This window comes from Hyperolius riggenbachi, chromosome 3 (genome assembly GCF_040937935.1).
Source record: "Hyperolius riggenbachi isolate aHypRig1 chromosome 3, aHypRig1.pri, whole genome shotgun sequence".
Classification (NCBI taxonomy): domain Eukaryota; kingdom Metazoa; phylum Chordata; class Amphibia; order Anura; family Hyperoliidae; genus Hyperolius; species Hyperolius riggenbachi.
Window position 1 is genome coordinate 297,323,753 of NC_090648.1, and position 15,485 is coordinate 297,339,237.

Below are 15,485 nucleotides of genomic sequence, written 5' to 3' on the forward strand. Positions count from 1 at the left end.
GGAACCCCACTAAACAAACCTGCTGAGATTAGTAGTATACATCTTATTTGTATTAACCTGTTCATATTTAGGGGATGACAATTGTCTAGCCAATTAAAAGTGGTAATGTACTTGTAACAAAGTGTGCGTAAAAGAAGTCCCTAATCAATAATACAATATGCCTACATTATTTACTTTGCATCCTTTTTAGATATAGGCATGATAATTCCAGTATGTATTGTATAAGTTGTCACACTGCTCAAAATAATAGTAACCAAGCTACAGTCAATGCTTACTTCTGTTCCAAACTTTCACTACTGCCTCTGCAAGGTTTAACTGATGGTATATTCAGTTATGCCTGTATTGTAATGTTGATCTGTAAACTTGTGGATAAGGCCGCTGTCAAAGCCTTGTACACACGAGGCATGTCGCCCAGCCGAGATTGGTACTCGATCCCTCAGGCGATCTCACAGAGCCAGGGCTGTACAGATGTGTTGCTAGCCTGCAGGAGGGCTGGTGACATGCAGTGGGTAGGGTGAATGAGGAGAACAGTGCTCTTAATCAGCACTTGGCCGCATCTATCAGATCCCCGGCTGAGGCATCGGGAGCTACTATACATATACTAGATTTTCAGCAGAGGCAGTCAGCCATGTTTCATCTAGCAGGTGTACACAGCTTTATTCATTTGTGCAGCCTTAACAGAAGCAGTAGATATATATGTTGGAGTGGAAGAAAAATCAGTAGTTGATGTGTATTGCATTGTTCATTAGAGCCTCATTTTGTTTTATTCTAAGGACACTTGGTTCTAAGTACATTCCCACATTAATGGTGTTCTTTGTCTCACTGATCTGCGTTGACTACTGGTTCATTCACCAAAGATCCTTTAAAATACAAAAAAATATGAAAAACATCTACTGTGGAAATCTTTCATCTAAAAAAACCCAAAACAAACAAAAAAAACCCTACATTTATGCCCATTACATCTAATGCCTTTTACACACAATTATGAACCAACTTCCGGCGTGTCCGATCTTCTCCTGATCAAGAACGGGATCAATTTTGTGCAGTAGTGATCTGAAAATCGATACTGTTCTCGATTGGGAGCAGATCGGACTTGTCAGAAATTAGGGATTCAATCTGACAAGTAATAACTGTGTGTGTACCAGCCTTAAAATGTACTAGGTAGGCTTTTGTAGCTTGTTTTGCTGTTTGTTAAAGGGAACCAGAGATGTTCCCTAGCTGAAAAAATGAAAAAGCTTTTATACATACCTGGGGCTTACTCCAGCCCCATACGCGCTGATTGATCCCACGCCGCCATCCGCCGCTGCCCGCATCTACGAGAACCGGCTCCCGTCAGTGACGTCAGAGCCGGGGTACGCTGGAGAAGTGCACCCTCTATGTATCTCTCCATACACTGCAGCAGAGATACGCAAAAGGCGCACTTCTGCTACGCTAGACTGGCTCCGACTGACGGAACAGAGCGGAGCTGGTTCTCGTAGCTGCGAGCAGAGGAGGATGGCGGCGTGGGATCGATCAGCGCGTATGGGGCTGGAGGAAGCCCCAGGTATGTATAGAACCTTTATTATTTTCAGCTCTGGTTCCCTTTAAGTGCTCTGTAGCAGATTATTGAAGCAAACTGGTAGCAACATAACTTAACAGACTAACTGTACTGCAATAGGAGACATTAAATGCTGGAAGTTAAAAGCAGCATTCCCAAAACCACTGTAGTGCATTCCAGCAAAGTTGAATTTCTATCCCACAAAGAAATGCTTTGTGAATCCATGGACTGGGTGCAGAGTTGCCCTTTCTGGGAAGCCAATTTAAACATATGATGTCTGCAGACCATCAAGTAAAATTAGATTGATCAGCCATTTTGCCCACAGAAGAGAATCTTCAACAAAGAAAAGCTCAGAAAAACTCAGCAACTAAGATGCCATTCCCAATAGGCATTCAAGGAAGCAGCACGTTTTAGGACAATTCATCTTCTGCAAGCATGCGCAATTGCGCATCATACCATGGGGCCTACCCCCCTGTTCTTACTTGTGTAAGTCTTTTCCTATAAGACAAAACAGCGGTGTCCATATTACAATTATCAGTTCATCACTTCCAGGAAATCACTGTACAGTTCATCGGTGGACACTTCCCAGTGAAGTTAATCAGGTTTACATCACATTTATGGGACACTGGGCATGAGCAGACAGAAGCTGAGCAGGCCACAACTTTCAGTGTCAACTGAAGCGAAAACTTTTTTTCAGCAAAAATGTCAACATGTTCGAGAGATATTGAGGTATGATTTTTATGCTGTTAAAGATGAACTTTAGGCTATTTCTTCAGAGCCTGCTGAGTGAGACAGTTTCCTCACACAACTCGAAAACATGCTTGCAACACAACTGTTTTGCTCCAACCTGGCCCTGGTCTGCGGTAGGCACATTCGAATTGAGAGTTTCTCTGAGGTGCAGTATATTGCTCCATATTCTCTGCAAAGCACTACAAAATGTATCAGTGCCATGTGTGTGCAATGACATGAATAAAAATAGATGATCACTGTTACGCAATCAATATTGAGTACCCGAGTCAGGTAATGGCCTGGCTGCTTCCATGAGAGCCTAATTTCCCAAGCATTCTTTCTTTGTACCAGTATCCATGTTAGAAGTTACAAACAGTTCTTTACGGATTTGGTGAAAATAAAATTGTGTTGTGCAAATTAATATCCATAACAAATACACTTAAAATCTGTGAATATTCATGAATATAAAGAATGAACAGTGCAATGACGATGTCCCTAAAAGTACCTTTAAGAAACTCTTGAGTAAACCTGTATTGATGACATCTGGCTCTTAGTCACAGCATTCAGTACACAATGAATATTGGTAATTATGGGGGTCTAGTGAAGCAAGCCAAACTCTCTGGAATATTAGAGCAAGGATACATAAGTTGTTACAGTACAGGAACCCATTTCATGTTTTGGTGTCACTTACCTGAAAGCTGCATCTTTCATTGTGCACTTACAAATGTAGACTTTAAAAAAATAAGTGCAAACCTAACCATTTCTTCATCAGAAAAATACAAGATAAACATTAGATTTTCCCCATGTATTTTGACTATTGGCAGAAGATGTTTGTCACGATATCAGTTAAAGACTAAAAAGGTGAAAAGAACTTTAATGCGATTCCCCATTTACAGATGACGTTTCTCCTCTGGGTGAAGAAGACCTGGATACTCCCCTCTCTGTGTTTTCAGAGCCAGACCCACTTTGACTGTGCTGGTCCACTAATGTGGCACTGGATGTAGGAGGGGATTTTGTTTTTTCCTTAAAGTCTGTAATGATCACGGTCAGGTCCCCCACTGTGACCTCCAGATGTTGTGCACTACTTCTATCCACATTTTTCAATCGTGGCCTGGAGAAAACAAAAGCAAATCAATCAGCATAGAAATTAATAAATGGTAAACTTAAGATGACCTTGCTAAACGGTTTTTTTTTCCAAAACTTAGTTGAATAGAGAATATATGTTTAAAGGTAAACTCAAAAATGCATGAAAGCCCTTTTCCACCAGCTGCTCTCCCGAAAAACAGTCGACAAGCCTTTGTTGATGGCTCGCACATGTGCAGTAGCTCGGCCCTGATCGGGGCTCTACATATCCGTCAGGAGCCCAAGCATGTCCATGCTACTGCGCATGTGCTCTGCGTAGTTGCTGTTGCGTAGTAACAGACGCGATCGAGCTCAACTTTTTCCTCAGCATGAGCAGGCCTAGTGTGGCTGTGTGCTTTGGGGGTCTAAGCACTGGAAAGACCTGGTGGAGGAGGACGGGTGAAGCCTCCTTAGGATATTAAAGGCTTCCCTTTCCCAAGGTAAGTATAAAACTTTTTTCTTAGCAAACCTCAAAAGGTTTGTTTAAAGGAAAAGTATTACCCCAGTTCATTAATTGTTGTAACTTTTTTTTTTCAATAGATCCTTTTTCTTGTATTTTGCTTCAAAAGATTGCTTGCAGCGGACTATGTTTATAGTTTCTGTTGTAATGACGGGCTTTTTCTTTAAAAGAAAAGCCAACTATTCCATGGTCATTGGGGGGGGGGGGGGGGGGGGGAGTTTATTATTGGAACTGTTTATTAAAGTAAATGGGACTTTTGTTTAAAAAAAGCAGATACTTACCTAAGGAGAAGGAAGGCTCTGGGTATAATAGCTTGTTCACACTATGAGCTTTTGTGTATTTTTTTTTAAGCGATGGCGATTTTAGAAATCGCCCTAAAAGCGCTTGTGCAATGATTCCATATGAGGGTGTTAACAAATGAGCGGTTCGATTGCAATCCGCTTTCAAAAGTGCTGCCTGTACCATTTTCTGAGCGCTTTGGCTCAATGGAAGGTATAGGCAAATTGCAAAGCGCTTTGTATAGCGATTTCTATTCATTTCCGGGTGAAAGAGTTCACTTCCTGACTGAAGTCAGGAAGTGAAAAAAAAAACGAATCGCTCAGCAAAAAAAGCTTAGAAAAAGTACTTTTCTAAGTGCAAAGCGGAGGGAAAAGCGCTTACAAAACTCAAAATCGCTCAGCACTTGTGATTTATAATGTGAACATAGCCTCAATGAGCTTTCCCTCTCCTCTCCTGATGCAGCACTGGCTCCCCCGTTTAAAAGCCCCGCCACGGGGGACTTCGTAAGTCTTTGGGAGCTGAGTCCTCCCAAAGACAGGCAAGCTCCATACTGCACACGCGCGTGCGCCCGAGAGAGAGGACGCTCACGAGTGCGAGAGATAGGGTGCTCGTGCATGCAGTATGGAGCAGCCCATCTTCGGGATCACTCGGGTTCCCAAAGACTTCTGAAGTCACCTTCGCCTGGCGGAAGGAGCAGTATTTGAACAATTTAGTCAAATACTGCTAACTATGACAGCGCAGGTCCGAGGGCACCGGGAAAGCAGAGGGAAGGCTCATTAGGACCCAGAGCCTTCCCTCTCCTTAGGTAAGTATCTGCTTTCTATTTTTAAGAAGCGGTTCCCATTCACTTTAAGCTATCAATTTATCTTCTCTCAGACTCAAATAGCATGAAACAATTGGCTACAGAAGAGGTTTCAAGAGTGTTAAAACATCTGAAGCAGAAAAGTATACATTACAAATAGTCATTTGTATATTTTTGGGGTGGATAAATCATACCTTGTTTTCTTATTACTGATCTTTTTAATGGGAGCTTCTTTCTCACTCTTTTCCTTCTCTACTTTATCTTTTTTTTCTTTTTTAGCCTGCATGGGTGGTACAAACTGTTGTGTGACTTGCTGGGAAACCAACTGTGCAACAGGTCGAGGTTTCCTGCATGGAGAAAAAGAATCAAACATATATAGAGCTTCCATAGTTTCTGTTATAGGGTTATGCAAGATAGTTAAATTAACATAAAAAAGAAAATACGCATTAGTATTGAGATTCACGTACTTTTTATTATTAGGATGCATCATCAATCATTTCTTTCAAATATATGTTAAAAGTTTTCAAAGCAATGTACAGTAGAGTCCCAGTTTTCCAGAACTCCACTAATCAGCATTCTCAACCGACCAGAACAAATCACCAGCAGTACTCAGTGGTGAAGGACAACTTTTTAGGCCATTTGTGGGCTCTACGGTGATTAAAGACTGGGTTCCACTGCTCCCCAAAGATAATATACGTTCAGTTACTATGTTTTAACATTTAATACCAGGGCTGTAGAATCGGAGCAATTTTGGATACCTGGAGTCGGATAATTTTTGTACCAACTCCATAGTGCTGTTTAATACAGAGTTCATGGTATGTACATAGAGAGGGGTACAGTTCTCTTAACTAGTTATATTTTTAACATTTAGTGTCAAGCAACCAGAAAGCACACTTATCGGAAATTAGCCGAACCCCATTGGTGCCAGATAACCGATACTCTACTGTATATCACCTAAAAGACACAAAGCCCATATACTTTTTTTTTATTATTCATTATGTCAAAGGAAGGTGTACAATATTATAGTCTATACAATATGAACTGTGATTTGCCAAAGAGACAGGCAATAAAAGCTAGGCATCCACAACGTGACAGCACCTAATCTTCCAATTAACTGACGGTCGACGTACAGAACTCCGCTGTCTTTAGACAGCAGAGATCTGTGCCGATGAGGACACAGTATTGCACCGAGTGCTCAGGAGCCGCTGGCATTAAAACTAGGCATTAGGCTAAGGCAGCCACAAGTGCACCATAGTTTTAACTATCAGAGGGCCTAAACTGGTTAATGATTGCAACCTCCTTTTACAGCAGCTAGCTGGCAGGTCATATTGTTAAAGTTTATCTGACATGGATTTGAGTTGTTAAAATGGGATACAGAGACATGCCCTTTCTTAAAGAGAACCCGAGGTGTGTTTAAAGAATGTTATTTGCATACAGAGGCTGGATCTGCCTATACACCCCAGCCTCTGTTGCTATCCCAAACCCCACTAAGGTCCCCCTGCACTCCCTCATAAATCACAGCCGTGCTGTGAGGCTGTGTTTACATCTGTAGTGTCAGTCTCAGCTGCTCCCCCGCCTCCTGCATAGCTCCAGTCCCTGCCCCGTCCCTTCCCTCCAATCAGCAGGGAGGGAAGGGATGCAGGCGGGGACTGGAGTTCTGCAGGAGGCGGGGAGAGCAGCAGACTGACACTATAGAGATAAACACAGCCAGCTCTGACAAGCTGTTTGTCAGCAGCGTGGCTGTGATTTATGAGGGATTGCAGAGTGCAGGGGGACCTTAGGGGGGTTTGGGATAGCAACAGAGGCTGGGCTGCATAGGCAGATCCAGCCTCTGTATGCAGATAATATTCTTAAAACTCACCTCGGGTTCTCTTTAATGGCATGCCTGTGTCCCCTTGCGCCGAACTCTGACCCCCCACCCCCCCTCCAGAAATCAACAGACATCAGCATGTTGGCAGCCTTCAGGCTTGTTCACTCTATGAGTGTTTGCAGGTTTTTTAAGCGCTGGCGATTCTAGAAATCGCACCAAAGCACAATAATTCTCTATGAGACTGTTCACATGTAAGAGTTTTGATTTCATTGAAATCACAAACGCGCTACATGTACCATTTTCTGAGTGCTTTTGCTATAATGGATGGTAAAGGGAAATCGCAAAACGCTTGAAAAAGCGCTTTGTAGATCAATTTACCGAGCACCTTTAAGAATAAATACATTGTATGTATTCATTTCCAGGTCAGAGTTCACTTCCTGACTAACGTCAGGAAGTGAAAATCTCAATCGCTCAGCAAAAAAGTTCAAAGTGCAGGGAAAATTGCTTTGAAAAACTCTCAATAAATCACTCACCTCTTTTGAAAATAATCAATTCCGATGGATTTGATCTGACAGGATCTGCTGCTGGTAGCAGATGCATGGCCTATAGAGTTGCATTGGATCTAATGGTCCAATAATGCATTTAGATAGATTTCCAATAGATTTAATTCTGAAATCTATTTGAAATCTGTTTCTAGTGTGTGGCACACATCAGATAGATTCCTATCAGATCTGACTTGACGGGCATCTGCCAGAAATCTATCTGATGATTGAACCTGCTGCAAATCTATGTGTATGGCCAGCTTAAGAGGGGAAGGGGTGTCCTTTGCAGGAAAGCATCTCCGTGCTCCTTCCCCGCATCTCCGATGAGAAGCAGAGAGTTGAGATGCTGCAGTGTCATGACTCTGGGGTCATGGTAATGTTTCCTTTTTAAAATGAAGTTCTACAAAAAGATGATGCAGGAGCAGCAGTTCGCAACGCTACCTGATCTGGCTAGCCCCAGGTATGTTTTTTTTTTTTTAAAGAGGATCCTAATGGCTTGGGTTTTCCTTAAAGGCACGTACACATGCCTGATTTATTCAAATGACAGGTCGATAGACCTGTCCGCGGGGAGGCCGTTCTAGTGACAGTTTGTGTGTGTGTGTGTACAGTCTGTCAGCAGGCTGATAAGGATGGTTTTGACTGATCCACTTGGCAGATACGTCAAAACCAGCCTCATCAGCCTACCGACACACTGTACACACACACAGAAACTGTCGCTAGAACGGCAGCCCCATGGGCGGGTCTGGTAACACATTATTTGAATAAATCAGGCGTGTGTACGCACCTTAAGGCAGAGCATGGCATTCCTCCAGTATGTTACCACCCAGAGACTGAACCCCGCCACCAGGAAACCCTGGTGTTAAGCACTCCAGCTGTGCAGTTCTTCAAGGCAGGTTCTTCCATTAATCCACAGCCCTGTGCAGACACTTGCATGGAAACGGCAGGCAGGGGCAAGCATGGGCCCTTTCCGACTGGTCTGCAGCTACACTGATCCACAAGGAAGGCAAAACTGATTTCATCTATGTCAGTCATTCAGGATTGAGTGAGAGAATTTAATTCACCAATAAAAATAAAATAAAAATAATCTTGATGAATACCTTTTTATTTATAATTCTGCACATACTGGGCCATATACAATTCACTTTTTTCACCTGAGTTTTTTCCCAGGTGATATTTTCAAACTTGTTAATAAAGTGCCTTTGAAATTACCAGCCAGCATAAAAAATATTAAAAATAATTTTCATAGTACTTCTTCGCCTTCTTTGTGGTACTTTTTCCCATTGCAAAGTGCTGAAAAGTTAATCTAAATTGAAGATGAAAAATTATCTCCTTGGAGAAAACTCAGGTGAAAAAGTGAATTACATATGGCCCACTGTGGTTCTGCTGGAATAGCCCTTGGACACTGCAAGCCATTTCCACATCCCAATTTACTTTCAAAGACTTTTATTAAGAGAAGCTTGAAAACAATGTTACAGGTAACAGGCATAAGAAGTCTAAATAGTTTCTTTTAAACAACATATAAACTATTTGCATTGAACCTGGTATGTTATATAATTGCATAAAGTCTACCTTGATGGTGGCTTTAGGTAATAACTCAACAAAAGTTAAACATTAAACTTATAGAAGGTGGAGCTGAAGAACAATCCCTTGAGTAAAATACCCAAGGGAATTTACTGTATTGGTTTGCAGTAGAAAAACTTAAGACTATATATACACTATATATTCAGGAGTCCCTCAGATGACAAAAAGGGGGGGACTCTAAAGTGGCACAGAGACAACTTCCGTCAGGTCGTCGGAATGTTGTATTGGGGGACCAGGATCCAGGACTTGCAGTTGTAGAGACTAATTTGGTTGCAGTTTGATTTTTAAGACATCTCTCTCTTTTATTTATTCTTTTTTTTTTTTTTCCCCCTGTAGTATTAGTGCTTCTTTCAACAATGACATAATAGTTGAGCTGTCCCTTTGGAGCAGGAAGAGTCTAACCATGGCTGCCATACCCTTTCGAAGTGATCTAGGCAATCTGCTAGTCTAGCGTTTAATTGTTCACATTGCATTATAAAGTTTATTCTGTCCAGCACCTGTCGATATCTGAGATTTGGTTGTAGCCATAAGTGGGCTATATGTAGTTTAACTGCGAGTGCTATAAATTGTATTAGCTTGTGAGAAGCATATTGGATTTCTATTGGTTTGTATCCCAAAAGGAATATTTTGGGATCTTTTTCTATTGGTATGCCCATATCACTTCGAATGAGAGCGTGTATTTTAGACCAGATTGTGACCGACCTGGGGCAAGACCAAAAGATATGATATATTGTACCTTTGTCTGAGCAGCCTCGGTAGCAAGTGTCTGGTTTGTTTTTATCAAAGGTATGAATTTTTTGTGGTGTCATGTAGATTCTGTGCAGTAGTTTTATTGAGGTCTCAAGGCCTGAACTATATATGCTTCCTTTAGAAAAACGTGGTGTGCACACCGCTACAACCCACCAATCCTCTCCGACAGTGCACGACCGGGTCAGCAAGGCCCACATGGAATCCAGAAGCAAAAGGTCCGCACTTGTCCGAGGGTCAAAATCTTTATTAGGACATATCAAAATAACAATGCATGCATCAGAATGCTGACATGTTTCGAGCCTATACTAGCTCTTAATCATAGCACATATGCTTCCTTTAGAGAGAGTTTCCATGCATTCAGACCAGGTTTCATCATCTAATGTCTCGCCCAGGTCAGTTTCCCAGTCTTTTTGATATTTATGGCGAAAGGAGCTAGAAGGCTGATTAAAGATTGAGTATAGTTGCGAAAGGACCCCTTTTTTGGTGGGGTCATTAGAGCATAGTTGTTCGAACCATGTGTTTGTGATTGATTTATTGTGAATGGAGAAGGTTGAGGCAAAATGGTAGATTTGGGATATGCGAAAATTTTCGTTCTGGGTAGTAGGGAAGATATTTGTTAAGTGTTGTAATGTTGGGAGTTTGTTATTTCTTATGATATCACGTAAAGAGAGGATGTTTGCCTCTTTCCATGCCTTAAAGGCTTTATAGTTTAATCCTGCCTGAAAATCAGGATTTCCGAAAAGTTCTAATAATGGAGGAATGGAAGATTGAAGGTTATATCTCGTCCTCATCCCTCTCCAAACACTTAAGGTGTGAAAAACTGTGGGGGCCAGTTCCCTGAGGGGAGCCAGCTTCCATTTTGTTGACCATAGGAGGCCTTTCCAGGTCATAGGCTGTAATATATCATTCTCTAGCTCTACCCATGCAGGAGCATGGTCTTTCGCATATATGTAGGGCAAAATCGCCAGTTGCGATGCTCTATAATATTTAGATATGTTAGGAACAGAAAGCCCACCTTGTGATTTATGAATCCAGAGCACTTTCTTAGCAATTCTGGCCCTTTTACCGTTCCATATAAATTTCAGTATATCAGATTGTAGGGAGGATATGTCTTGTGTGTTAAGGGGTATGGGTAAGACCCTGAATAGGTATGTCAGCTTAGGCAATAACGTCATCTTAACAGACGTGATTCTTCCTGACCAGGAGATACTGTACTTTTTCCAAGCTTCTAGGTCGTGTTTTAGAGTATGTATTAATGGGGTGTAATTTAATTTATATAGTTTTGAGGTATTGTTGGACAGGCTAATTCCCAGATATTTTAAGTAGTGGTCTTTATATTGGAATTTATAGATATCAGAGATCCTTCTGGCTGTTAAGGAGTCGGTATTGCAGAACAGAGCTTCTGACTTAGAGGCGTTAACCTTTAAGCCTGAGATTTCTGCAAATGATTTAAGAAGTTGAAGCAAATGGGGAAGTGATTTTTCAGGAGATGTTAGTGTTAAGAGCACGTCATCAGCAAATAAGCTGATTTTATTGACGTATTCCTTTATTCTATAGCCAAGTATTCCTGTGTGTTGTTTGATAGCTTTTGAGAGAGGCTCCATTGCTAGAGCAAATATGGCAGGGGAGAGCGGGCATCCCTGCCTGGTACCTCGATTGATAGTGACTCTAGTGCCATCTGAGCCAGGTAGTTTAAGTGTAGCTGTGGGTAATGAGTATAGTTGCGTCAGCCAGTGGACATATCGCCCTTTTATTCCTGCTTGCTGCAACACTGTAAACATATAAGGCCATGATAAGCTATCGAAGGCCTTTTCTATGTCGAGAGTTAGAAGCATTAGTTTGTTTTTGAATCTATTGGCGTGATTGATAAGCGCAATATTCTTACGAATATTGTCCACTGCCTGACGCATTGGCACGAAGCCAACTTGATCTTTGGATACAAGGGCTGGTAGGAATGTGTTTATTCGGGATGCTAAGATTGCTGTCAACAGCTTGTAATCAATATTTAGGAGTGAGATTGGCCTGTAATTTTTAATATCCAATTGATCTTTATTAGGTTTTGGGATAATACTTATCTGGGCGTCTAAAAATTCTGAGGAGATTTTTCCTGGTTTTGTAAGGTCATTATAAAAGGCAGTGAGGTGCGGAGTTAGTTCATCTCTAAATTTCTTGTAATAGGTGGCACTGAATCCGTCAGGACCGGGGGCTTTTTTGGGCTTCAGTTTTTTTATGGCCTCAGAAACTTCTTCCTCATCAATTTTGCGATTTAAAAAATCGCTTGATTGTGTGGTTAGCTTGGGTAGCTGTAAATTCCGAAGGAATTGGGTGATTTCCGTGGGTTCTACCTTGTTAGGTGTTTTATACAGATTCAGTGTTCTCCCCAGGCCTAATTAGGTGGGCGGGCCGCCCGGCTGTTTTGAAACCCCGCCCGCCTGTTTTGAAACCCCGGCGGCATCATTTTGAAAAGTATTTTCTCATCCTGAGCGGCGATCCTCGAGAAAATGGCAGCCGCGCAGGGGACACTTTACAAGCCGAAGTTCCCTCCCTCACAGTGGAGTAAGCCGCTCTCCCAGTCTTCAGCAGCGATAGGTGAACTGGGTGGATGAGTCGGCTTCCTCCACAAATCAACGCGTGTCCGCCCCGCCCTCCGGCCAATAGGAGGCTGCCTCGCTGTGGACCCGCCCCCCAGTGGTTGGCACGCGCGCCGCTGGCTGAGGCGGATCGTGGAATCCCGGCAAACGGAACGGATGAGTGCCCCTGCCAGCACCCTGTCTGAAAGTGTGGAGCGAGTGATGCAACTGGGAGACACCTTCACGAAGCAGCCGGAGGAGGACCGGATTACACACCATTCTATGTAAGGAGCAACCGGCTGCCCTGCTATCTGAGAGGGAGGGGGGAGCTACCTAACTACCCACCCATCCCACCAGCCTGACCTACTCATCCCCCCCACCACTAGCCACCAGCCTGACCTCCTCACCCCCACCCCACTAGCCACCAGCCTGACCTCCTCACCCCCACCCCACCAGCCTGACCTCCTCACCCCCACCCCACTAGCCTGACCTACTCATCCCCCCCACCACTAGCCACCAGCCTGACCTCCTCACCCACACCCCACTAGCCACCAGCCTGACCTACTTACCCACCCACCCATTCCACTAGCCACCAGCCTAACATCCTCACCCCCACCCCACTAGCCTGACCTCCTCACCCCCACCCCACTAGCCACCAGCCTGACCTACTTACCCACCCACCCATTCCACTAGCCACCAGCCTAACATCCTCACCCCCACCCCACTAGCCACCAGCCTGACCTACTCACCCCCACCCCACTAGCCACCAGCCTGACCTCCTCACCCCCACCCCACTAGCCACCAGCCTGACCTCACCCCCACCCCACTAGCCACCAGCCTGACCTCACCCCCACCCCACTAGCCACCAGCCTGACCTACTTACCCACCCACCCACCCATTCCACTAGCCACCAGCCTAACATCCTCACCCCCACCCCACTAGCCACCAGTCTGACCTCCTCACCCCCACCCCACTAGCCACCAGCCTGACCTCCTCACCCCCACCCCACTAGCCACCAGCCTGACCTCCTCACCCCCACCCCACTAGCCACCAGCCTGACTTGCTTACCCACCCACATCACTAGCCACCAGCCTGACTTGCTTACCCACCCACATCACTAGCCACCAGCCTGACTTGCTTACCCACCCACATCACTAGCCACCAGCCTGACCTCACCCCCACCCCACTAGCCACCAGCCTGACCTCACCCCCACCCCACTAGCCACCAGCCTGACCTCCTCACCCCCACCCCACAAGCCACCAGCCTGACCTCCTCACCCCCACCCCACTAGCCACCAGCCTGACCTACTTACCCACCCACATCACTAGCCACCAGCCTGACCTACTTACCCACCCACCCCACTAGCCACCAGCCTGACCTACTTACCTACCCGCCCCACTAGCCACCAGCCTATCCTTCCTACCCACACCACTAGCCAGCAGCCTTAAGTACCTATCTACCCCACTAGCCAGCAGCCTGACCTACCTAACACACTAGTCCACCTCACTAGCCACCAGCCTGACCTACCTACCCACTCCACCAGTCTGACCTACATTTGGGGTAATCGGTCTTGCATTTGACATTTTGAGTAATGGTTTATGCATTGGAAATGTTGAGTAATAGTTTCTACATTGGATATCTGGGGTATTGGAAATGCTGCCTTAATATGTGTTTTGGGGGGGGGGGGGGGGGAACGTGTAATTACCATTATGGCCTAGCTGTGTTTTGGGGATAAAAAAAAAAATCAGGGCCCTTTTGGGTTACACTGTTATAATACAGTTGGCTATGCCCATGTTATAGCCACGCCTATTTTCCAGCACGTCATGGCCACGCCCATTTTATGCCACCCGGCTACTTTTTCATGCCACCCGGCTGGAAAAAAATTCTGGGGAGAACACTGCAGATTTATGAAGAAATTTTTGAATGCTTGGAATATTTTTGTAGGGTCACTGGTAATTTCCCCATTGGGTGCTCTGATTTTATATACATTATTTATTTTGTGTTGGTGGCGTAATTTAGCTGCTAGCCAGGAATCTGGTTTATTTAGGTATTTGTATTGTCGTGCCTTTGTCCATCTTAATGCCTTCTCAACCTGTGAGGATTGAATTATATTTAGTTGTAATTGGGTATCTTTGATGAGAGAAGCTATGTATTTGCTAGGGTGAGCTTGGTTTTCTAAAGCAAGTCTACGGAGTTTGTAAAACAAGTTGTCTGATTTTTCTTGTTTTTTCCTTTTGAGAGATGAGGCTAATTTTATTAGGTGTCCCCTCATGGTTGCCTTATGGGCTAACCAGATAGACCTGGGTGAGACGTCATTTGTTACATTTTCTCTGAAGTATGTACTAAGATGATCAGCAATAGTATTTCTATTGGACTGGTCAACCAATAACGATTCGTTTAGTCTCCAGATATAAGGTGGTCTAATACCTGCTAATAAATCAATGCCAAGAAAGAGTATATCATGATCTGACCATGATACTGGGATATGTCTGAGGAATAGTAACGCTGGGACGTTTGATGAGGTGGTAAGGATATGGTCTATTTTTGCATATGAGTTGTGGGTTTGTGAATAATGTGTGTAGCCCTTTTTGCTTCCATGTAGTTCTCTCCATGTGTCTACCAGGAAATTGTCTTCTAGCGCAACTTGTAATTGTTTCCTTTGTTTTTTAGTAAGCTTATCTGGGGATGGTTTGGATTTTTCTAACGAGTCAATTAAAGTGAAGTTGAAGTCTCCGCACCACAAAAATATCGTGTTTGGTCCTATATCTAGTTGTGTCTTTAGGTGCGTAAATAACTGGAATGCCGATTCCGGGGGAGCATATGAATTAATCAGGTAGAGGTGCTTTGAGAAGAGTTCCCCATGTAGGATTATATATCTTCCCTGATCATCGCATTCAGTTTTGATGTTTGATAAGGGGAGATTATTTTTGATAAGGATCGCAGTGCCTCTATGTTTCTTATTTGTATTGGAAAGGAAGTACTGTTGGTATTTGGTATGAAAATATTTCGGATGGGATTTTTTTGAGAAGTGGGTCTCTTGCATACATATTATGTCTGGGTCATATCTGAGTAGCTGTTGAAAAACTTGGTTTCTTTTATTTGGAGAGTTGAGGCCTCTGGCATTAATAGAGAGTGTCTTTAAGGTGATCTTGTTATCTTGCGCAGTCATTAGTCTCCTGGGTCCCTAGTTTTCTGAATTATTGTCCTGGGCCTGATCTCCCAGATGTGCCTTAAAAATAGAACGAAGAACCTAAACAGTCGATGAGCCCGGGGGCTCACAGACTTCTCGGGGGGGGGGGGGG

General features: G+C 43.8%; 1 protein-coding gene across 1 annotated transcript in view; it reads right to left on the reverse strand.

Moving 5' to 3' along the window:
* Positions 1-3,056: 3,056 nt before the first annotated feature.
* Positions 3,057-15,485, reverse strand: part of YAF2 (YY1 associated factor 2) — a 30,075-nt gene continuing 17,646 nt past the window's right edge. The window contains exons 3-4 of the mRNA XM_068276556.1: positions 5,124-5,276; positions 3,057-3,377 (exon numbers count right to left, since the gene is read on the reverse strand). Of these exons, the coding sequence (XP_068132657.1) occupies positions 3,140-3,377; positions 5,124-5,276 (391 nt within the window). The 3' untranslated portion in view covers positions 3,057-3,139. The remainder of the gene's footprint in view (positions 3,378-5,123; positions 5,277-15,485) is intronic.